Source organism: Pezoporus flaviventris, unplaced genomic scaffold (genome assembly GCF_033815535.1).
Source record: "Pezoporus flaviventris isolate CSIRO_AGI_PZ_B2104156 unplaced genomic scaffold, CSIRO_AGI_Pfla_v1 ptg000031l, whole genome shotgun sequence".
NCBI lineage: Eukaryota > Metazoa > Chordata > Aves > Psittaciformes > Psittacidae > Pezoporus > Pezoporus flaviventris.
In genome coordinates this window covers 52,373,139-52,397,499 of record NW_026892579.1, presented here as the reverse complement: position 1 = coordinate 52,397,499, position 24,361 = coordinate 52,373,139, and the positions used below count along the sequence as shown (strand labels likewise).

Genomic DNA, 24,361 nt, shown 5'->3' with positions numbered 1-24,361 from the left:
AAAAGATCCTGCAAATAATGTGACTGGACTGCAGAAGTATTTTGTTAAAGGAAAAGGGTCTGTGGCTGTGCTTTCAGAAAAAGCAGCAGTTTTACCAGGGGACAGACAAAGCAGTGCTTTGGGTATTGATAGTTTGTTGCTTGACAGACGTCAGAGATCACGACTGCAGGGAGCACACTTGGATGGGTCAGAAGAAAGTAATTTGTATATGGAGGCTTTCACCTCTAGGTCACCAGGCTCAGCTTTGATTTGGACCATAAGGGACCAAAAAGTCATTAGTGTTTTAACACTGTCCAGTGACTATGAATGGCAGTGGTGGGTGTCAGTCCTGATCTTAGAGAACAAGCTTTTCTTATAGCTGAAAAAAAAGATCATCTTAGAGTCCGCTTGGAGAGCTGGATAGCTCCAGAGAACAAATAATCTTATCTAAGGATAGACCAGAATTTACCTCAGCCCCATGCAGAAGAATAACATGTGCCTTATTTTTTTCCTGGAAAGGGAGCCTAAGTTTACCAGGCTGAGTAATTACCTGACTGGGTTTAAACCACGACAGTTCTTTTTGGCGCCCAACGTGGGGCACGAAGGGTTGAGATAACGACAGATTTGACTGGATTAATAGTCATTCGTCACAATGCTGATTTATTGGGTATCAGAGTTGTTCTTCCTGATCTCACAGCTTCAGACCGTTGTAACTTACGTAGAGCCGGTATTTGCTGTGTTAGTGTTTATCAAGTGTGGGGCCTGGGCTAAGGTTCTTGTCTCACTGTGCTTTATGGCAATGGCTTGTAATACGGGTGGGCTCCAGCAGCAGGGCGGGACGGACGTGGCCGTGGACTTGTACCTGGCCGTCCGGCTGCTCTTCACCGGCCTGGCCCTCGCCCTCGCCTCCATCTTCGTGAGGCTGCGGGGAACTGAGGGGGAGCGGTCCCGGGAGCCGGCGGCTGCTGAACCGGCCCGGGAGAGCGGCCCCGGGGACCAAGCGGCGGCGGGAGCGGGGCCGGAGGTCGCGAAGGGACGGCTGCGGGTGGAGGAGGCCGGGGCGGTCGAGGAGCAGAAGGAAGCGGCTGCCGAGCAGCGGGATAAGGCGGCGGAGGAGCCGAGCCCCACGGCCGAGCCGAGCCCCGCGGAGGAGCCCAGCTCCGCGACGGCCGAGAGCATTCCCCGGCAGCCACCCGCCGAGCCCCAGGAGGATGCAGGAGACCACGCAGCACTTCCCAGCACGGCAGAGGAGGAAGAGCTGGACTCAGGAAAAGAGAAGCTGGCGGTGGGAGAGCCGGCAAGCACAGCAGCTACACCAGCCCCAGTGACAAGCACAGCAGCATCAACTGAGAGTTCTGAAGGCTCTGAATGGCCTTTGGGTATCCTTGGGACCTGCCTGCTGATTGTGATGGGGATCAGCATGTTGGCACACACACAGGCTGTGTTCTACCCACAACCATTTTGTCTGATCTCAGAAGTTAAGCAGAGTCAGGTTTGGGTCTTGTCTGGGGTTAGACAACAATATAGGGGGACCAAAAGGTTTTCTCCAAGGCTGCACAGTCATGAGTGGCAGGGTGTGTGGGACAGTATGGGCACGTATCTAGTCCACTGGGCCCCTCCAGTGCTTTGGAAGCCAGGAGGAAGCAGAGACAGGACACCTGACCCAAACTGACCAAAGAGGTATTCCATACCACAGCACGTCATGCCCAGGATGTAACTGGGAGTTAGCCGGAAGGGCTGGGAGACTGCAGGGTTGGAGGAGGTATCGGTCGGTGCTTGGTCGGGCTGAGGGGGGCGAGTTATCGGTCAGCGGGTGGTGAGGTGTTGTATTCTGTTCCCTTGTTATTTCCTTTATCATTATTATCATTGGTGGTAGCAGTAGTGATTTGTGTTATACCTTAGTTACTAAACTGTTCTTATCTCAACCCGTGGGAGTTGCATTCTTTTGATTCTCCTCTCCGTCCCTCCGAGAGCAGGGGGAGGGCAAGAAAGGGGGGGAAGTGAGCGAACGAATTACCTGACTGGGTTTAAACCACGACACCAGTCTGGACTTTAGCATAAAACTTTTACACATCTAAGGTAGGTGAGAGGGACTGTGCTGAGATGTGCATGTGAAAACATTGCTATATGGGCACCATGGGCACCATCCAAAACCATCTAGGTTTGGCTGCTGTCCAAATGAATCAGGTAAGAGAAGTTTATTTCCCTAGAGTAGAAAAGCTCCTAAACCACTGTATACAACTCAAATAACTCACTTGCACCAGACTGGGTTGCTCCAAGTCCTGTCCAACCTGGCCTTGAACACTGCCAGGGATGGGGAAGCCACAGCTTCTCTGGGCAACCTGTGCCAAGGCCTCACCACACTCATAGTGAAATTTTCTGCCATTTGTTTCTATTGAAACAAACTGTCTATTGTTTCTATTCTTGAGAACAGTTTTTTGAAGACTGGCCCACAAACAGAGTAAAACAGGACAAGACTGAGGACACAGAAGCAAGGTACCAGTTTCTACCAGCCAGACTTAAGGAGACTTTGAATGGATTTCAGCTGCAATTTTACTATGGGTTTTTCTTAAGTTTATTTTAATTTCCAGAAATCTGTTGTAATCATTTTTCATAGTCACATATGTTTCTCTGCAGGGTAACACAGTGTGTGCTGCTGGGTATGGCTATTTGTTTCATCTCTCCCCTGAGAGACCATCCAAAATGCCTCTCCTGTCCTTCAGTGAGAATGTAGCTCATTCCTGCACAAGGTACTTGGGGATTTCTGGTTAAAGAGATTTTCCTTCAGTGCATAGTAATGTTAATATTAATTGCAGTGGTGACCAGAAAAGGCTTTTTCCCTCCTTTCAGGATTTTTCTTTTTTCCCTAATTTTGCACGATTTTAGGGCTTCCTCTTTTGTAAGCAGAGTTCTCCACAGCAGATCAGAATCAGTGTTTGATAGCGTATGGTTGGGCTGTTTTTCAGGGCCTGATCACAAATGGTTTCCTAGAATTTTCAATGCACAAGCCCAATTTGTTAACTTTCACTGGTTCCCTGTGCTGTTAACCACCAATTTACCACCTCGTTTAAATGATCCTGCTGTAGTTTAAGGTGCCACATTTAACACATTTCATCATCAACGTTTAAATGATCCTGCTGTAGTTTAAGGTGCCACATTTAACACATTTCGTCATCAACCATTTAACAGCAAAGCACTGAAGCATGTGCTCATGTGTTGAATTGAAAGCTCATTTTAAAGTACGCCAGATGTTTTGGTCAGAAGAGGGTGGCATTCAGGAGAACAGGTACATTATTTCTTTCTTACACTCCTCTTTGAACATCTCCTTCATGCCACCATTAGAGACTTGACACTGGCTTATACAACCTGGAGTGGTATTTCTTACCTCAAGATGCTTTACATCATAGCATCATGAACACTCAGCTATTAGAATTTGGCCTCTAATTAAGTAGATTGAAACAACTAATCACTTTCTAGTCCAACGGCATAAAAGATGCTGTTTGGATGTCAAACGTTATATAGAACTGTTGTTCCTGCAGCATCCAGGAATGACAATTTATTAGAGCTTTTGGCTGTACTTCCCTAAAAGAGAAACAACAGTAAAAAAATGTATTATACTTAAAGTCAGTGGACAGAACTACCTAAATTCTCAGGAAATTTGGGTATTAATCTCAGAGAAGGTCAAACCAAGGTCTGCATTCAGGAAAGTGTACCTTTAGGATGCACACCAAGTTGGAGGAATCCAAGGTATGGAAATTCCTTATCTGTCCAGATTCATGTCAGGCTTATCTAAAGGTGATGTGGATTGAAAGCTCATGAGCCTCTCTGGCATGCTTAGACCTCTAAAATAAATATTGCTATCCACCAGATTTTGATTTTGGATTAAATGATAAAGTCTCAGTCAGAGAACTGTTACAGATGTAAGATTTTAGATATTGAAATGATTAATAGGAAAATCTGCTCATGAATATAAGTACTGTAAAGAAACAGTCTCCTTTCCTTTCTTTCCTAAACAGGTATGGGTTGCTGGTGTACCCAGAGTATTTGCCAGACAGCCCAAACAGACCTGTTCAGTTCAACAGCTTCAGAGCCTGGAGCTGTCAAGGTGGAGCACAGGTACGTTTGTCCTGACTGTCCTCTGCAATGCTCAGGATCTTTGCAAGTATATGACCTCTACATTGACATCAGCTTTTGTATGTCCATGTCCCTCAGATGAAGGCTTCTAGTTTGGTGATTAAGCCAGAAACACAATTTATGTGAGCTCTTACTACTTCAGTGCAGAATCAGTGCTGCTTTCATCAGCAGCCAGTGCCCTCTGTAAGCAGATAGCATCTTTCTGCCACTATAACTGCAGAATCATAGAATGGTTTGGGTTAGAAGGGACTTCAACACTCATCTAGTTCCAATCTCCTTGCCATGGACAGGGACACCTTCCACTAAATCATAGAGCCAAACAAATCCTCTCAGTGCATCTGAGCTCTTCTTAAAGATTGCACTTGATAGAGGATCTGTTACTTTCATATAGCTAATGGTTTCCACAGGGTTTTTTTCACCCATGGTAAAAATTTGCTCCTTTTTATTTTGTTGTTGTTATTTTAATTTTTATAGCTTCATTTCACAGCAATTGTAGCCCACCATCACAGAATCATAGAACCATAGAATGGTTTTGGTTGAAAGGGACCTTAAACCTCACCCAGTTCCAACCCCCGCCATGGGCGGGGACACCTTCCACTAGACCAGGTTGCTCCAAGCCCTGTCCAACCTGACCTTGAACACTGCCAGGGACAGGGCAGCCACAGCTTCTCTGGGCACCCTGTGCCAGCGTCTCACCACCCTCACAGGGAAGAACTGCCTATCACTGATTAAAAAACCCACACCACTCTTTATTATCTGATATTTTCTTCCCAGTGCTTGGAGGCTGTGGTCCTTTTAACTCCTGTTTGATGACCTGAACAGATTGTATGTGTTTCTCTGTAAGGCATGTTTTATAGTTTAACCCATTTTACAGCTCTTCTTTTGAAGGTGTCTAATTGTTCAGTGTGGGCTTTCTTTTCAGGCTGGTGCATTGTCTTTCTGGAAAAGCTTATTTCTATGACAAGAAATAAAATGAAAGGATGTTTTGCAGTTTTGTTTTTGTGTTTTTCTTAGTTTAGCTTGCAATTCTATGTTACTGACCTAGCATACATGAATAAGTTTATTCTGCTTCTTTCCATGGACTTCCTCTAGGAATAGTCTGCTTGCTGTTGGATCACTGCAAGCAATACCTCTAGTTATTTTCAAGGCATCTTTCTGCTACAAACGTTAACATCTTTACCTTTCTATTCCTTCCAGTAATAAACCCCAAAATATTTAAAGCACTTTTACCCTATTACTGATTCTCAGTTTGATTTTTTCTTGCATACTATTCCTTTTCTCTTTTAACACAAAAATAAGCTGGCAGAATATAAAGAATTTTGTATTTTTAATTAAAAGCAGAAATAAGAAATTAAGGGGAGATGCTCAAATACTAAATACACGTTCAACACTTTTATGTGTTTTTGCACTTTCCTTATTATATTGTAAGTAAATCAGAATTATAAATCATACTTGTTTTTCTAACTATTATTCCTTTATTATGTTTTTATATAGATTTTCAGTAGCAGCAACCTTGAACTCCAAAAGTTCCAGATTTATGCTTGCAAAGACTTTGGCATTGACATTGTAGAAAGTTTGGGAAACACTTCTGTAGCTGATAGTGTTTTAACTGGACACATTGGGCAAAAGGTAAGCACTGCAAGAATTATTTCAGTGTCTCTTAAGTGGCACAGTGACCCTTCAAACAGGAATTTGGAGAAAAAAGAAAGCAACCTGAAGAACAGCCCCTTCTCCATGGCAACTAGTTTGTGTGTAAAGGTAAATACTTAAGCCCAGCTCCAAGATGAGGTTTAGGCACTGATCTGTTTGGTTTGCCCTCAGCTGTCTTCCACTCCTTGGAAAAATGATGCCTTCAGTGATGCTTTGAAACATCGAGTGCCAGGTTGAATGGGACTTTGAGCAACCTGGTCTAGAGGAAGGTATTCGTGACTCTAGCAGGGGGTTGGAACTAAATGAGCTTTAAGGTCCCTCCCAACCCAAACCATTCTGTGATTCTATGATTCAGCAGCAACACCTGCAAGGGACATTAATTTGGTGGTGAAACAGAGAAACTTGGAGCTTCAGCACCTCTCTTGTAACCTTCTACAACAAAGGAGTTGCTTCTGCTGGCAGCAGCAGAAGAGAAATAGCATTTGATCACCTGGATCCTTCATAATTTTCAGGCACTTCATTCGTACCAGCTGATGGTTGAGTTGAAAAACATCAGTTGGTGAGAAACCAGAGATTACATTCTGCACAAAAATCCAGCTTTTTTTTCCAAATATCTTTGTATTTCAGTATGAAAATTTTGAAGACTTTCTTAAAAACAAATTTGAAACAAGAACTCTGATTTCTTTCTATTTGAATTTAGAACTGTTAATAGGTTATATATTATAGTGCAGATTCATGTATATTCTTTATGAAACATCATTCAAAAGTAGAAAGAAAATCACGCTTCTCTTCAACTTCAGAGCTGAGGGATTGTAGTTGGACAATTGTTAATTTTTTTTTCCCTACACGTGTTTTTCCAAGATTGACATGGTCTCCAAAAAACTTGGAATTTTACAGAACCTGAATTTCTGTGAGAATTATTTATTTTTAAACAAGATTTTCTAACAGAAATTCCTATATAACTTTTGCTGTAATAAACAGGCACCATTTAACCATACTCGACTAGGTTTAGTTTAGTGATTTGAGAATAATCATGGGGAGCAACAGATTTGATTTGTATCCTATTTAACACTTTGGTTTCCTCTGCTCTCTCATATCATCATCAGTCCACTTGGAAAACAAAGTGTTTCTTTTTTACTTGAGAAGGAAAAATGTCATCAAAATGTAACATGTTTATGCAGTAAATATGATCTTTCATTATTTCTTTAGGCAGCTGGACAAAGTCCTTTGGGTGCTAACTGGTTGTTAACAAACAGATTAATAACATGGATAACAATGGAATTTTACTTAGAACTGGCCACAGCTGCTTGTTCATGATTCTGAGGTCTTTTTTTTTTCCCTGTTCAGTTTTCTGTTGTTGTTTATGAAATTAATTTTCGCTCTGACTGACAGAAAAAGAGTTTTAAATGATTTCTTTAGAAGCTCACAGAAAGAAACATCTGTAGTATGTCTATTGAAAGTATGTAGCTCAGATCAAATCCTGGCTTCACCAGTCCAACCTTGCAGCATCCCAGTGACGCAATGAATTTCTGTCAGACACCAAAGGGTGGATGTCTTTGTTTTTGCTTTGCAGGATCCATGGAAGGGCTCCAACGTTGTACTTGTTAAGAGATTTAGAGGCGCTCAGCTGTGCCTTGTTTCTTGTGGTACCCCAGGGGGGTGATTATCTTTGATTATCTCATGATAAGAGCCTCCTTGTCATAATTTACATCTTAATTTATGTAATTCTCCCTTTAATAATGATGTCTCTTTAATATCAATTAAAACTTTATGACATTAATTTAATGGGAACCTTGGATGTTCTTCTCTTCTAGCCCTTCCAGTTTTTCAAAGAAACACTTTAAACCAAGATTGTTTACTGAAAAAACGGGGGCTTTGATCACTTAAATTTTTAGTGGCAGGGTTATATTTCGGGGCCTGTAAAGTGAAGGGAAAGACTTTCGTTAGCTTCCTAGACATTCAGCAGCCTTCTCCATGCTTTCATAAAGCAACTCATTGTCCTTGTGGAGCCTTTTGAGAAGAAGCAATTCCTCCTGAAAAAGCAGGAGGTCTGACACAGGTGGCACACGCGAGGAAGGATGTATTATGTCACACTCTTTTCCTATTTGCCATTTAAATAAAACAAAATAACTAAAATAATAATAATAGAGAGGGGGTGGGGTGTAAAAATAGGCAAGTGTAAGCAAAAAAATAATAGAGGTTTTGTGACTAATTTGTTACCAGAAGCCAGGAATTTCTCCTTAGCAGTGACTTCGAAGACGTCCCAAGGACAAGGACCAGATGTTTAGGACTCTGAGTGAAAAAAGTGATGGAGCTACTGTCTCTTAAGCACTGAAGAAATAATCTGCAAATTAGCAGTGACATGCACTTTCCCTGTGTCATGGCCTACAATCACCACAAAATCTATTTTTTCCATTGTGTTTGCCATCACTTGTTGGGAAACTTTCCACTTCTTGCTCTGATAGACCCTGAAGTCAACTAGAGCTTTGAAGACAGCCTAGATTAAATGCTTTCCCCCCATCTTAAATCACACAAGAGGGCTTTAAATCTCAGCAGTCAGGTTTTTCTTAGAACAGGATTTAGAACAGTTAGTTTTGCAGAGAAGAGAAATTTCCTTCCTGCTGGACAAGACAAGGTAAAGAGGGCTGTACGCAAATCTGCTCACTGTGCCTTCCAGGCAGATTCTTCCTTTCCTCCCAGCGAACGCGCAATTTCCTTTCCCTTCAAATGTCCAACTGTAATTGCTGCACAACAACCTGGAGCAAATAAGGCAACCACTGTTCTGAATGTAATACTATCACATACTGCAAATGGTGAATTAAACAGACGTTACTTGTCAGAATTTGCAAAGCAATAGCTCAGATTTGTCCTTCAAACAGTACACATTGCCCCACAACCATGGTCTTGAGCATAGTCACATCCTTGTGTCCCATACACTGCATCCTGGACTCATTAGACTTGGAGATTCACATGCTGGTGTTTCCCAGTGCGCTTCATTTCTTCATTGCAGGATAGGACCTGTATGTCAGCAGGACTACAAACTCCCAAAAGATACCAGTTATTCATCTCCAACACAGCTTTCAGGAACTTTGATGTGAACATTTGCACAGCAATCAAGACTTGTTCTGGCTGTTACCAAGGGCAGGGTGAGTCTGACTTATACTTATTTAGCAGGGTTTCAGCAGTCCCCGGCTTCCTCGTATTCCAGATTCCACAGACAACCACTGATATTTCAGCTGAATCCTACAAAAAGCACCATATAATGACACAGAGTACTGGCATAAAACTGGCATAGTCTTGCTTCTGTATACTGCCATAAAACTGGCATAGTTTTACTTCTGTAGTCTTGTCATGACATTTGCTGTAAATGAATTATCAAGAGCTAGGTTTGGAGGTATTTGCATACCTGCTCTCCTTAGGTTTCACTGTATTAATAGTTCTCAGAAGTGTCACTCTCTATGTTTCACTTCCCCAACAGGGACAGATGATTAATAGTTCTTCCCCATTCACAGGGAGGTGGGGCATGAGACGATGATATGTAGATGTACGATAAATGCTGTGCCACGTGTGTAGCTCAGACGAACTGAGAAAATTCCTGAGCTGGGCTTGTAGAGAGATGCACAACAAGTAGTTTTCATCGATACTCACCCTCTTTAGCATGTGGGTTTTATTGATATTGCTGGTGGGCTGAACAAGAGCTGCTCTGCTTGGAATTAGCTTTATCACTTAGTTGAAGCCACATATCGCAAGAATTTTTAAGACAAAGGTAGCCTTATTTTTGCACTGATTTCATTTTCCCAGTAGAAGGTGGCTTTATACACTGACTTATTTTTGCTTCTTCATTTTGGAAAGTAGAATTTCTAGAGTGATGATTTCTTTAATAGCTATGACACAACCTCACAGAATTTCACCAAGCTCCTACCTCAGGCCAGCCTAAACCTTAGGTGAATTTACCTAAGATAATATGTAAGCTAAGCATCCTTTTGAGCTTTGAAGAAGAGTTATCCGAAGGCTCTTTGAAGAATGTTCCAACTGCAATTACATCTTAAATATATTTTTATATAAATGAATACTGCCCTACAAAGCATGACAGAGAAAAAGACTTCAGGAGGAGAGATCAAAGGACAGGAAGAATAGTAAAATCTGACTTACAGAGGCTACAACTGAGAATAGGATAATCGAATAGGAATCAGTGTGGTGCATGAACATTCATGCCAAAGATGCCTTGTTATGGTTCATGGGGCAATGTTTTTCTGACATTTCTGGAAATATTAATGTGCTCAAAAAATTTCTGTGCTTTAACCCACAAGAATATTCCTCCTTTTTGTAGCTGTTTGTGTTACAGTAATGAAAAGTTCCTTCAACCACACTTTTCAGCCAAGGCTTTGTTGTGCCAGGTACTGTACATGTGCACACAAGTATATTTACTCACACAGAAACAGTCCTTATCTCTAAAGAATTTATCTTATAAACAAAGCAGAAAGGATCTGTAAGAATCACTGTTTTGGAGACTGTTAACTTTTGGCACTGGGACTTATGAAGGAGTGTTTGGAGTCACTGGGGAGATGCTGGTAGGACCAGGACCAGCGCCTGGATCAGAGAATATGTAACCACAATTCCTGTCACAACAAGTTGGACCTGTCCGTAGTAATGGCAATTCCTGTGAATATCTCTATTTATCTGTTTATTTTCCTGAATTTCCCCTTCTTGTTGACTCAGCAGACATTTTTCCAAAGTGAAGGTGAAATGAAGCTGATTTCTTTTTCTCCAGAGATAACTTGACATCTTGAGGAGGTCAGTCTGTTTCTGAAATGCTGCTTGTTCCCTCCAGGTGGGTTTACAGTCAGAGCTGAACGTATGACCTTCATCAACTCACCTTTCCAAGTGTCCTTTCCCTTTCCTCATTCTGCCATCCTTGAGGATCTGGATGGCTCTGTCACAGGGCAGAAAGGAAGTCATCTCCTCCCTTCCACAGATGTCCTTGAGGTATCTTGCACAGCCAGTGCCAACTTCAGTCAAGCCTCTGGCGGCAGTGTTTGTGGGAGTGACCTTGTTTTCCACCGTATGTCTCTTCATTTGTAAGTAACCATTCCACTTGCAAAAAGTCGGCATGGGTGTTGCTTGCTAATGTTATATATTGAGCTGCTACCTCTGGATGCAGTCCCAGGACTTCTGCCTCTCTGCTGGGTCCTAAACCAAGTTAAAAGCCTGAGCACTGGCATACATCAGCTCATGTGTTTTTTTCCATATGTTCTCTGGAGCTGGTTTTGTTCTGGCTACTTATTTTCTCACCCAGATAGTTCTCAGGCATGGTTTCAGACATAGCAGGAGGACCACCCCCAGCTGGCAATTTGGATGTAGGCATCATATTTTTAGGAAGGAACTTAGTTGCATAGACAGCTATGAGGATTATGCATGCCAGTTGGCCTCTAGGCCAGAAAACAGTCTTTGGCTTATTTTATTTATAAATTTAGATACAGCTTCCTGAGTTCAATTTCTTTTTTTCTGATATTCTCAGCAAGCTGCTTAACTTTCTTACCTTGATGTATTATCTATAGTCTTGGTTCCTATCCATAGGTAATTCTTCCCATGTTAAGAGGGCCTTGAAGTGAAGGCTGTGGTGTGTTGCTATTTTGACACTCACTGAATTACCAGGGGGATATAAACTGGCTTTTGCAAAAATAAGAGTCCAGCTCAAGGTAGATACTGATGCTCAAAGTGAGGTTGATGACCAAGCCCCAGACATTTGGATTTAGTGGGCAAATTGCAAACTTTGCAGAAGGGTAAGTATCTCCTGGAGATGCTGTGTTAGATCTGGCATGTCACAGCAAAGTTTTTGATTGCTTGGGACAGCTGAAGCAGCTATGTCTCTGTTTCTCTTATCTTTCTCTTAGGGGGAGGTCAGGTGAATTACTTTTTGGGCTTCTACTGACGATACTTACTATGATGCTAATGACTGTAACAGGCATTTAGTCACTTAATGCATATTTAAACATCAGTAGGCATTTAGATGTTTCAATCCTGAACTGAATGACAAGTTTTTCTTCTACCTGTCTTCGACACAGAAAATAAGACTTCTGCAAGCAAAGGGAGTGTTTTTCACATCTGTACATAAACATGTACACATATATTCAAGTCTGTCTCTCTTTTAGAATGAAGGCATCCTAGTTTCAGCTGTTTATACTGTTAAAGGCTCATAATGGTCCCTGGCATGATTTTGGTCCAGGACAGCTATCCTACACCCAAGCAACCCATGAGCACAAGTTAGAGGTAAACATGACCCAGGGAACCCTTTCTTCTAAGGCCGCATGGATGTCCTTATGCTGTTTTGGAGGCTGGAGGAGTTTGTATGGATGTGCCAGACCATGCCAGCTAGCCTCAAGGCTCAAAGACAAGTAATGACAATGGCTACCTTATCAGAAGAGGTGTAGCCACACATTTTATGAGTGTGGAAGACACAGTTTTTGTTGGAGAAGATCTGTCTGTTTTGGTGGATATAAACACTTCAGGGTACATGTCCTCCTTCATGTTATCTCTTCAGACTCCCAGCAAATCATGTTTCCTGCAAGTCTGCAACAGAAAGCCACTTTTGAATTTTTATTTTTTAATTCTTTTTCCCCAGAGGGATAGAAAATGGATTTGGAGAGTTCATTCTCCTATTGGCATTTCGTCATATGCCACATTTGTAATAATCCAGTCCTGGGATGCAGATGGGTCTTTCCCATCAGCTTTGATGATTGTGCAGTTCCCAGTTGCTGTCTCAGCTCACTTCTGTTACTGTTCTTGCCTCCCCAAGCTGGACTTGTTCCTGCCTTTGAGCTGCTGTCAGATGAAGGGATCCACTGTTCAGCCAAGTACTGCCACCACTTCTGTTACCCAGGGAGGACACTTGCATTTCCTGACACAAAAAGAACAGGAGTGAAAAAGGCTTTTAGTGACCTAAGAAACACTCCTGCTTTTCTTCCTGTTCCCTGCTCAGTATTTCACTCTCTTTTTGAAGTGCAAGTCCGAACTATTATAATTTTTTTCTGTTTCAGGTTAGGCAGAAATCCTAAAGTGCTCTTTCAGAGAGCTGTTAATACCTCCTGTCTGTCTTATAATGTGTGCTTTAGCAAAAAGAGGGGAAACTCCCCAAATCTTCCCAAATAATAATTAAAAAAAAATAACCACTTGTTCCGTTGAAGGGGAAAACTACAAAATTTCAGCTACCTGAAGGCTTTGCATGTGATTATTGTTTCTCATAATGAAAACAAAAATCTGTGATAAATTAGAAGCTGGGATTTATTCTGGTTTAACAAAAAGGGTACTAGGTAGAACAAAATACAACTGTGTTAGATGTCCTTTTGGACCAGTTATCCATGATGCTTGGGCAAATCCATTCCCTTTCTAGTTTGTGTTTACCTTGATTATATATGGACTACAAGGTCTTTGGGTTGATGTTATGAGAGTGGATGGAGCTTCTCATAACATTCCTGTAGTGTGATCTGAGTTCCTTTAGATACTGCCACAATGCAAATTGTTATGTAATTCAATTATCAGTTATCATATAATTATCAATTATCATACAATTAAATTATGAATTTCCAAAATTGTGATATAATAATTCATGATAGCTACAGTATTCAATACACCTTGTTCCTCCTTGCATCAAAAGGTGGTTAAGTATGGAGTACAAAGAGTTCATCTTCAACATTGCTTTTAAGGCTGTAAATGTTTGAGCCCTGGCCTAAGTTTCATCTTCCCAGTAAATTGCTTAAGAGTTTTAGATTAGTCATACCAATTACTTCTCAATGAACTTTTTATGTCAAGAAAGTAACCTCTCTTTCCCTTTTTTATTATTCATCTGCATGAGCTGGGAGTCAACTTACATCAAAGACATTTGGCAATCCAAGTAGCAAAAACCAGCTGTTAGCCTATCCTCTTGAGGACTATGTACTTAACAGGGTAACCCGAGAGACCATGAGCATCCTCTCTGTGCTGCTTCCAGATCCGCTCTCCTGAATAGCTCCTACCAGCCAAATTACCATCATGTTAAGAAGTTGAAAAGCTGTCATCATGCAGCCAGTAAATGCAGTGGGTCAGGGAGGTTTCTGTCATATGGACAGAGTTTCAGAATGGACCTGGTAGAGGAATGAAAGTAGCTGGAGGGGATGAGGAATGAAAATCAATTAATAAAAGATTCATAGCTCAACTAGAGGATGAAGGGGTGGGGGAGAAATAAGACAGGATGAATTTTGTCTAGATGTATTTGAAGACTGTTCACAATAAAAAGGGAATAATTTAAGATTAAAACAACAATACATGACTAGGAGCAATTGGCAGAGGTTGAGCAGAGACAATAAAGATAGGCAGGTGACAGGAACAATTTCCTAATTCTCTTGGACTCATCTAATCTCAGTAAAAAGATGAATGTGCTGTTACTTGCGTTTCTTCAGTTTCTGGTAAAGCAAAGAATTAAAAATTACTCTGGAAGAAATCTTTTTGTTCTCTACCAGGCACTTGAGTATATGACCTGTCAGATCTGCAACTTGCTAGTTGTACTTACCACTCATGGAAAGCTCTGTAGTCGGTAAAACAGGGGTGCTATCAAAACCAGGGGTGAAAAACAGATTACAAGCCTCTGAGACCAAGCTTTAAGCACTGAACCCACATTTGCAGATCACCAAAGTGATAGAACAAGAACATCCTCATGCTGGTATGAAGTCACACTGTACAAGATTTCAGGCAAGAGCAGTAAGACAGTCTCATGTCCTGTGCTCCCTCTTGGTCTAGAGTGTTGCATTCTCTGTGCTTCTCAATAAAAAGTGTGAGTGACATGAGATGGTAGGTTTTTCACTTCTTGAGTTTTCAGGTATGGACTTAAGGTCCACAAATCTTAAAAGCTGAGCAAGTAATGGATTTTGAGAGGGGAGTCATTCCCTGACCCTGAGAGCAACTGACAAGGCTTAGCCATAGCCACGTTATTAACTTTCTTAGCCCACAAAACGTCAGCGAATTTGCATCATTGCTAACTTTTAGGAAGGATCCCCTGTCTGGAAGCTGAGATAGGGATCTCCGTTTTCTGGGAAATGGAAAAGGAAGATCCATTTCTAAGCTTGCATTTCTGTAACAAAAGCCTTTTTCATATAGTCCAGTTGAAAGTTAAACTAATGTGTCACGTAAGCACCCTTTAAAGAGGGTTTTTATGTCTTTTAAAGATGTAATTAAAGCTTATAAAAGTCTTTATAAATTTATATGTGAGAAAGTTATTGAGTAGTCTGAAGAACAGCTTATGCCATGGCACTGCACAGCATGGCTGCAGGCTAGATACGGCTGCTGAAAATGCCACTGCTACCCATATTATCATGAAACTATGAATCTCTATTAATATTAAAACAAATTTTCATTAAAAAATTGTCATAACATGATTAAGTGACTTTAGAAGTTTCTTCACATTATGCATAATTTTTACAAGAGGAGAGCATTAGAATAATTGACAGCCAGGGAGCACCTTGTGGCAAAAGGGACTCCAAACCCTTCGCTGCTGCACACACCAGAAGGAAGTTTGCCTGTTATTCTCTTTCATTTGCTTTCCCCTTCTCACTGTGGAAACCTGGGACTTGCTCAGCACCAGTCTTGAGCTAAAGCCTTTTATTGCTTCCCTCTTCTCTAGTCTGCTGCAGAGGAAAAGATTAACTTTCTTCTTTATAGCCTTAGTTTTTAAATCTGGTCTAATATCCTCTCCTGTAGTGCATGCATTCAGTTGCTGCAAACCCAGCCGCTGCTGATGGGTTACTGTGAAAAGAATAGCATACCCCCTACCTCTGTGTCTTTGAGTCTTGAAGAGAGTTCAAATGGTTACTCTAGTTTTGCTTTTCCTTTGATATTTACTTACTGTGGTGCCTTCTGATGAACATCCACCTGCTGTGAAACACCCTTACAATTGCACTTCTTCTCTCAATTTGTACATGCTCAGTTGCTTTCTGAGCTCTTTGGTTGTGTATCCTCCCTGTGTACTTGACTGCTTACACGTGCACTTGGCCTCATAACCCAGTCCTCTGACGGCTCCTGTGGCATAACATGGAAGGCAAATATTAAATCACTGGCTTTTGACTGTCCGGTTAACCAACACATCAGATAAACTTCTGAGGTTCAGTTCTTGCTGTTCTATATTGCTGGCATTTGTGACATCCCACCAAAGCAGCCAAGAGAGATTTAGTTCCCCGTGGAGGACCCCTTTCCACCTACCCTACAACCTGGAGTATTGGCAGCCAAGCCAGATCCTGAACAGGCTTATGAGTATACAAGATGTTTCCCCAAGCCTTGCCCCTCAGATTGTAAGGGTTCATAATACAAGGCAGATTTGAATTCTTTGGTCTCTCAACAACGATACACACATTTACTGAAAACAGCTGAAAGTTCTTAATTCTTGGCAATTAAAATAAAATAAACTGGGTTTGGGGCCAGCATCAAACCTGTGAAGTCTTTAGTATGGTCATAATTTGGAATTAACCTCCATTTGGCTAAAAATAAATAGGATTGCTGATGTAAACATTTGGTGTTCCATTTGAAGTTTGATGCAATATTGTTTCCTGTTTTAGAAGAGGGATAATCATGATTGATTACTACACAAATGTATCAAATAGAAAGCATTTAGAGCTAAACACAGCACCTGCCTTCATACACAGAGATATGGACCCTTAGGATAAGTAAGTTAATGGTAAACATAAACAGGAGAGTTAATATTTGTTCTACTTGCTGCTGTTGATTGGTTTAACAAATCCTTCGTGGCCCATCTATGTCATACAGTTCTGCACAATGCACTTGAACTAAATTACAGAACAGTTTATACAATCACTATTGGTAAACTGTGGCTCAGACTGTAAAGTCCTATTCAGTATTCCTGCCATATTTCTAAAGCAAATTGCTCCTTAATTGAAACCTGCTTCAATATAAAAATACAGCCTTTTCAGTGAGTCATCCTTTTTTTTTCCCCTTACAGTTTGTAAAGGCTTCCAGCAGTTTAAAGTGAGGGTTAATTTTGCATTAAGACCATTGCCTCCTAGTTTCTTTCAAATAAAGCCAGGGGAAGTTCAGGGGAAGGCTCTTTCCTCTGATAATGAAGCTCTCCATGTTAATGATGCATGCAGGCTCCCTCAGATCCTCTGAATTAGAAATACTCCTGTGTGCAAGCACTACTCTGCTTCATTAACATTAAAGAGAGGTAGATTGGTGGCTATTTAGGGCACAGTGAAATCACTGGCTATTTAGGGCAAATGGAAATGGTGCTAATTGTGGCTGGTAATTCCATTTGTAGGGTACTTGCATTTTGGTGGCTGTTTGGCATAGAGGTGAAAGAAGAAAGCACATTGACATCATTTCAATGTAGTCTGAGGTTCATTGTTGCCAGTTAACTTCTAAAATGATATGCAAAGTTTTTCAGGTTCCCCAAATGTTTGTTTTGGTGTGCTGGCACTCTACCAGGAGCATGGTATGTGTTTGTGGGTGGCAGCACCTCAAACAAGGCATGTAAAAGGCAAGGACACAGCATTCCTGGTTAAGAAATTTTAGGCTATAAGGTACCTCCTGCTTTGTTTCCTTCCTGTGTCATAAGCAAACTTCCAAGTGAAGGGCAAAGAATCCAGACTATCGTGGTACAAAACTATACAAAGACTTCTTCCTCAGAAAGACTTTCTGGCGCTAAACAAATGGCATTTTCAAACAAAAAATTCTCAAGCGAAGACTCCCTGCCTATCTCAAAGACTGACAACAATTAACTTAAAAAGAAAGTCGGTAGCATCTGAAGCTGTCAAAAGTCTATCTTAGCTTTGAAATCTAGGGAGAGGGGACATGATGCAGAGGATTCTCTATTCTCTCTCCACCTGGCTGAACACAGTGACTGAAAGGGTATGGAGCAGTGGCAACAAGATCCTGCCCAGCACAGGAGGCACGCAACTACCCCACCTTCTGAGGTACCCTTGCACAATAGGTATGAGGCTGTGCAGATGGAACCAAACATTCATGAGGACAATGGTTCATCTAGAATGGACCTGTCACCAAGGTTAAATCAAAGAGGAAGTCTAGAAGGCCAACAGCATCCTGGCTTGTATCAGTAATAGTGTGGGCAGCAGGACTAAGGAAGTGTCTTTAAAACTTCTTGGAAGAGGTCCCTGAGAAAAGTGATTCAAAATGTCTCATCAGACTTCTCCAGTGACAAAGAGTAAAATGAGTAAAGAACTCATCCCCCAAAACCCACGTGGATTTACTTTGCACAGAGGATGGGTTTGGGTCTCCATCACTTGCTGTGGTAATGTGCACCTTTGTAACACAATAACGCAATTTCTGATGTGCAGGAGAGTTTAATGTTATACCACATAATGTGTGGCGTGCTTCTGCTGCTAGAAATGTGTTTCCTGAATACCTGAGCAGGTGCTGATAAGTGTGTCAAAAATGTGCTTGTTGTCATTTACTTGCTTAATTAGCAGCCTAATATCCTGGTCCAGTTAATGTCTGTAAGAGGAGGTTTATTAGTAGTATGAAAGCTGTTTAAGCTTTATAAACTCCTTCCAGTCAGATTCATTGGTCTGCCAATATCTTCTGGTTGAGTAATCCATTGCTGATGCACACTTCTGTTTGCTGTTGCTGTTTCTCAGCTGAATGTTTCTGGGTAACCAGAAAGTCCTTTTCCAAAGTGTCAGCCTCCAAAACCCCAACCCAGAACTGATTGTAAGACTAAAAAATATGTTCAAGCAATCCTCCTCCAAGATAACTGTTGTTGTAATTATGCATTGTCTGCAAACCAGCAAGGGGACAAACAACTAAAATTTGCAAATGCAAACAGGCACATTAACAAGATGACATGGGTTTTAGCACTGTCTGTTTTGGGTAAGTAAGCCATATGCAGTCTGGAGGGTTTTGTAATATGCTTAGATGTCTAACTGTAAGGTAATATTCCAGTATTTAGAAATATAATTTTAGATACACACCTTCAGCCTCAATGAATTTTTGACTGCACAAATGTGAGGGAATAATCAGAAAACTATCAAATTTCGTGAAGATAAAGATCCTAAAGGTTGAACCTGAGGCTCATGAGTCTGGTGTATGGGAAAATACTCTGACAGTGTAGGAGATGATATGCTGGCTGTTGCTGCTGTTATGGTTTGCATAGGCTTTGCTCCTCTGTGCCTCTATTCCTCCAGCCTTTGTCTCTCTTTTTTGGCACTTCAGGCAGAGATTGTTTCTTTGTAAAGAACCACAGAAATTAAGTCATATTCTGAGAAAAAGTCAGTATATACTGCTGTAATTCAAATAAAAACAGAACTGTAAAGTTTGAAAATGACAGAGTTCAGTACAAAAATGTGATTATATTTTTTCCTCTAGAAAAGAGGCTCCAGACATTCCTTATAATTTAACTGTGACCGACAGTAGGAATAAGACAACCACAGTCAATTATGTCCCTGATACTTTATCAAACCTGTATGGCTGGATGGTTCTCCTCTTGGATAAAGAGACTTACACATTGGCATTTGACAACCCTTTGGTCAGCAAACAGCTCCAGGTAACACGGGAACTTTTATTTTTAATTTAAAAATTATGTTTGGAAAAGATAATAATGTACTGAGAAAATCTCTATATATTCATTGTCAAGACTTAGATATGACGACCTAGTCCCTGAAGGTCTCAGTAGTAACTTGGAGAGGGAAAAGAATTTTGGACATCTTAGATGAAGGCTAAGTGTGGTGCTTAGGAATCCAAAAAAAAAGTTTTACTACATTAAAACATACTGAAACATGTTTTTTTACAAGACATTGTTATTCTGCACTTTTCAAAGGTGATGAGGGGAGTTGATTTTTTTCTACATTCTCTATGACTTTCTGCTTAATTTTGCATTTTTCTTCCATGTTTACAACATGCATTTTACAAAAGAGTGTGTTGACTGTGAGAATCACCATATCTTTATCCCTTCATAAGGCACTCTATGGAGTGCACTCCAATCACAGACAAAGATATATTTATTTTATTTCCCTCTTCTCTAGTATTCGGTGACATTTAGCAACTTCATGACTGGGAATTATGTGCTGGTGGAACACAAAGATCTTCCTGCAAATCCTGAGGTTGTGGTGTCCTGTGGGACAAGGACTGGGCAGCCACTGCAATCTCTGCCCTCATACAGACATCACAGGAGCTGTGACTGGTATCTTGACAGCAGACTGAGGAAACTAACCTATCTGGGTAAGTGCAATGAGAGGAATTCAATGTACCTTTCTGTTCAAGAACTTTGACAGAGCTGATGTCTTTTAAATTTAAACCTCTAAACTGCATAAGGCCTTAGACACAAGGCCATCTTTCAATAGCTTTTCAATAGTGAGAAGTCCTTCAAAAAGATCAGGCAAATGGAAGATGTAGGCACATCAGGTCCATCTCTATCTGGTCTATCTGGTGCCTGATCTATCAACAAAAGGATTGTTTCATAACTAGTGGTTGGGGTGACATCACTTGAATTTGAATTGGTGTTTTGGAGAGGTAAAGGCATTAAATTCCACTAATGATCTCTGTTGTCAGCTGGCCCCACATCATGTGTATCATTAATATATCATGTGCAATCTGTCTAGGCTGGGCCCACTGAAGACAATAGAATTACCGGGTGAGAATTCTTCATATGACTGTAAGCTTCCAAAGATGACAAAGGCCTTTATATTTGAGAATGTTGTCTTTGTACACTAGATCATGAGTGTGATGATCATTTTTTTAAAGAAGATCAGATATTTAATGGTATCTATTCAAGTTTATTTTTTTTTAAATTAGAATATTTTCCACAATTTTCACTGTCAAGAAAATAATTTCATAAGGGTCTAAATTCTATATGTAAAGGTAATGGTTGTTACCATTATTAATAATAGTCAAATCAGGAATCACAAAAACATTTCAGTGTGTTTGAGAAACATAGCTTATTCTTCATGACTGTCATATGGGGAAGTTGAAATATAAATATGCTGATTTTCACAGTAACAGAAAATTTAGTCATTGATCTAATCCATTAGTTTTAATGAATTTCTCTTGATTTGCACTGATGAGGTGGCATACAAATGGTTTTCTCATGTAGGATATCTGTAGGTAATTAACAACTAGAACAATCAGTGGGGCAGTGGAGAGAAAAATATGGCTGAAATGAGGGCAGGCAATCCACTGAGCTTAGTCTGGCAACTATGAAAATCACTCACTGTACATCTGAGGAGAAACAGAGAAGCCCATGCCTTAACCTCAGTCTAAGGGCCATACTTGCTGTATCCATCCCCAGTCCTGGGGCTAACAGGAATTGCACAGCTTGTGTCCATACAGCTGAACATTTTATCTCTCAAAACAAGCTGGATGTACCCAGGTTTCAGATTAGGAAACATCCCTGCCCTGCGTTAACTCCCAAACTATAATGGTCACCATCTGGGACAATCCATTGATCTGGGCCAAAGCTGTGACAGCAACTTGACCAGCAATATAGCTATGTAGATTATTGGGTTCCTGGTCTTATTTCCATGTCCTGGCTCTGTTTAGATACAGTATAGGAATAGACTGGCTAGCTGCTGCACGTAAGCCTCACCCAAGATCATGAGCTATTTACAAATAACAGTGTAAATTTGTACTTTTGAATATAAAAGTCAGCTGTTTTTCAGTTTGTGTATCCTGAATTGCACTATCATAAATAAAGCAGCATGGGAAAGCTAAGAATATGACACCTATATCTTGACCTTTTACTGCTGTTGAAAGTAGAGGAGATGACATTCTTGGAAAGACTGGGAGGAAGTGATCTGGCCAGCATATGTCACTCTTGTTACATGGATGATTTCTTGTCCTTCTCTTGTTTTCCTTTCATCTTGATTTTATTACATGAAGAGGTCATTGTTTCTCATTTTAATACAGAAATAATCATCCAAAGTACATGAGGGGATATTTAGGAAAACATTTAGCATGTATAATTCATACTGTGAACATTTTCAGCAAGGAATTTCATAGCAATGAGATCAATAATTCAGTGTCGGGTACCAAATATCTGACGCTGTTGGTGGGTTAAAAGTCTGAAACAAAGCAAGTAGATTCCTAGCCCTGGTATGCCAGTTAATTTCTCTCCTAATCTCCTCTGTGCAGGCTGAGAGGGTGAGGATAATTAGCCATCAGAGCAGACTCATGGCATGTGGTGGACTTTCCATCACTCAGAGTCCTTAGATGATGTTTGGCCGTCTTTTCAGAGAAATATTCTCCAGCTCTACAAGAAGCTATTAGAAACCTCATGAGGCGAGATTCACGCTCCATAGGAGGTCAGAGAAAGCTGCCACAATAGTCCCTTCTGGCCTTAAAAACCCATCAGTCCAACCACGGACCTGGAGAGGACAATGCTTGAAGGTCTGGCCTTCAGAATGTGTTCTCATCTAGCCCTGCAAGCTGTTTTTTTAGTATTATTTTTTATTTACATTTAACTATATGAAATAATTACCCAACTAATTAATCCCGTTTACAAGCTTTGTCGGATTCTTCAGCTGTCAGTCATGCCCAAGCCCCGGGCCGGCGTTAAGTCTCAGCTCCCTCCTTCATCTGACTTGGTCTCCATGACTACAGGCTGCATCTGCTGACACCCCACTCTCTATTTACTGCTTAATTAAGAATTTCACGCTCAGCCCTTATCTGCTGCTAAGAACAAGAACACACTGTTAAGAAACTCCAAATTTAGGCTGCTGCACAAGGAAAGCCTTTCTTGTTGTCCTGACTGCGTGGAGCCTCTTTAACTACCCTCTTGGCAACTGCGCTGCCACCCTTCAATCAAAAATCATTAAATGGGGCAGAGATAATGACCGTGTAGCATATCAAAAGGAGGATGTTTGCTTGGGCTGAGGAGGAAAAGCTGTAAGGGCCTATAAGCAGCCACCACTTCAAAGGGAAAAGGGGCTGATAAAGAGTCATTTGTTCCTGTTTGACTTATGTAAAAGGTCTGGTATGTCGGAGTCCCGTCTAGCAGACGCGGGTCCCCCCTCTCCTTGCTCGTGTGTCAGCAGTCAGGCAGCTGGGCGCAAACAGCATCAGCCCAAGCATATAATCACTTGACTCCATGCCGACAATGGGCACTTGTAGGGGGTGACAGAGGGAGGGCTGGGGAACAATGGGGAGACAATTATTGCAGCTGCTCGGGAGGGCCATAATTCTTCCTTCAGAAAGTAGCTGGCTCTTGCAGGGTGGAGGGGAGAGCTCGAGTGTATTAGTCATCCTTCAACTTTTCGAAGCACTTCTCCCTGCCGGTGGGGTTTCGACAGCTGCTGGTGTACCACCTCTTTCCTATAATTGTACATTCTGGCAGGGGTCAACTTACTTTTGACCCCCTGCTTTTGTGTCCGTCAGAAAGCCTTTTAGGGCAAACTGTGGGGAAGTGGCAGGGTGCATTACATCCAAAATTAACATCGGTAAATACATATCAGATGCCAGCTCATTCACGAACAGGTCCTGAATTCACACAGCCTTTTGCTCAGGCCTGCATGGGGGGGAAAAAAGGGGGAGAAGGGGAGGGAAAGTCCCATGACTGAGAAGATACTGTTATTCAAATGAGGCAGACAGCTGAATGAAGCCACCTTGGCCAGCAGTTTGAGTCAGGCTCAGGCTTTTTCCATGCCCCCTTCCATACAGAATTGCCTAGCATCATGCAAATGTTTGTTTATCTTTGCGGGAGGAAAATAAGTCTGTCTAACACAAAAGGCTAGAAAATGTACCGTATGTAAGGGATTAAAGGAGTTAAGTTGCCCTGATGCTTTGCATGCTTGCAGTTTTGTAAATTAGGCTTCAGCATGGGACAGTGCTGGGGATGCTGAATGGAGAGAAATAATTGTGATGGAGAACGTTTCTGCTTTGTTGGTTACCTGCACAATGATCCTGTTAATTCAGGCACTCACAGCTACCTACATACATGAAACCCTATTAATCAACCCTTTGAGATAATCTTTTCAGACTTTTTTAAAGGAATTGTCATTGAAGGACAGATAACTCCATGTCCCTGCTGGATGCTGGGTGAAGGGGAGATGAGGAAGCTTGAGGCAACCCATGCCAGTCATTTCTACATCATCAACTTTGCTTTGACATTATTCAGTCTTCATAGCATCATCCTGATTTTCTCTAGGGCACCCTATGTCTTGAGAGAAGTGTTCCTCAAAGGTCACTGGATGGGGCCTGAGATTGCTGTGTGGCTCTGTGAAACACTGAAACATGGCTCAAACATGTTTCAGGAGAGTGGTCCTAACATGATGTGACCATCCTGAATAAAAAAAAAACAACTTACTGAAACAGGGGAGGTGGAAAAGAAGTCACACTGGGACATCTGGGATGTTTTTAGGAGAAATATCCAGTGTAAATTACAATAATAACATTATGAGCTTTTTAAGTCTGTTACAAATATGAGCATATGGTGCCACAGCATGGTACTGCTTCTTGGTTAAGGTCTCTGGGCAATAGTGGAGTTGGCTAAAAACCAGAGAGACATTTGTTCATTTTTGAAATGTTTAAACTTCATTTCCAGATTTCTCTTGGTGTTTTTTTTTTTTCTGAAACTGAAGTGTTGGACACAAACATTATTGAAAACATCACTGAA

At 41.2% G+C, this 24,361-nt stretch overlaps 1 protein-coding gene across 8 annotated transcripts in view; it reads left to right on the top strand.

The window, feature by feature from the left end:
• Positions 1 to 24,361, top strand: part of PKHD1 (PKHD1 ciliary IPT domain containing fibrocystin/polyductin) — a 254,520-nt gene that overhangs the window by 130,254 nt on the left and 99,905 nt on the right. For all 8 annotated transcript variants that reach the window (XR_009744646.1, XM_061461031.1, XM_061461032.1 and 5 more), the window contains exons 43-49: positions 2,617 to 2,729; positions 3,996 to 4,095; positions 5,608 to 5,742; positions 8,774 to 8,909; positions 10,595 to 10,841; positions 19,123 to 19,300; positions 19,779 to 19,974. Coding sequence is in view for 7 of the 8 variants with exons in the window: in XM_061461031.1 (XP_061317015.1) it covers positions 2,617 to 2,729; positions 3,996 to 4,095; positions 5,608 to 5,742; positions 8,774 to 8,909; positions 10,595 to 10,841; positions 19,123 to 19,300; positions 19,779 to 19,974 (1,105 nt within the window). In the remaining variant the exon portion in view is untranslated. The remainder of the gene's footprint in view (positions 1 to 2,616; positions 2,730 to 3,995; positions 4,096 to 5,607; positions 5,743 to 8,773; positions 8,910 to 10,594; positions 10,842 to 19,122; positions 19,301 to 19,778; positions 19,975 to 24,361) is intronic.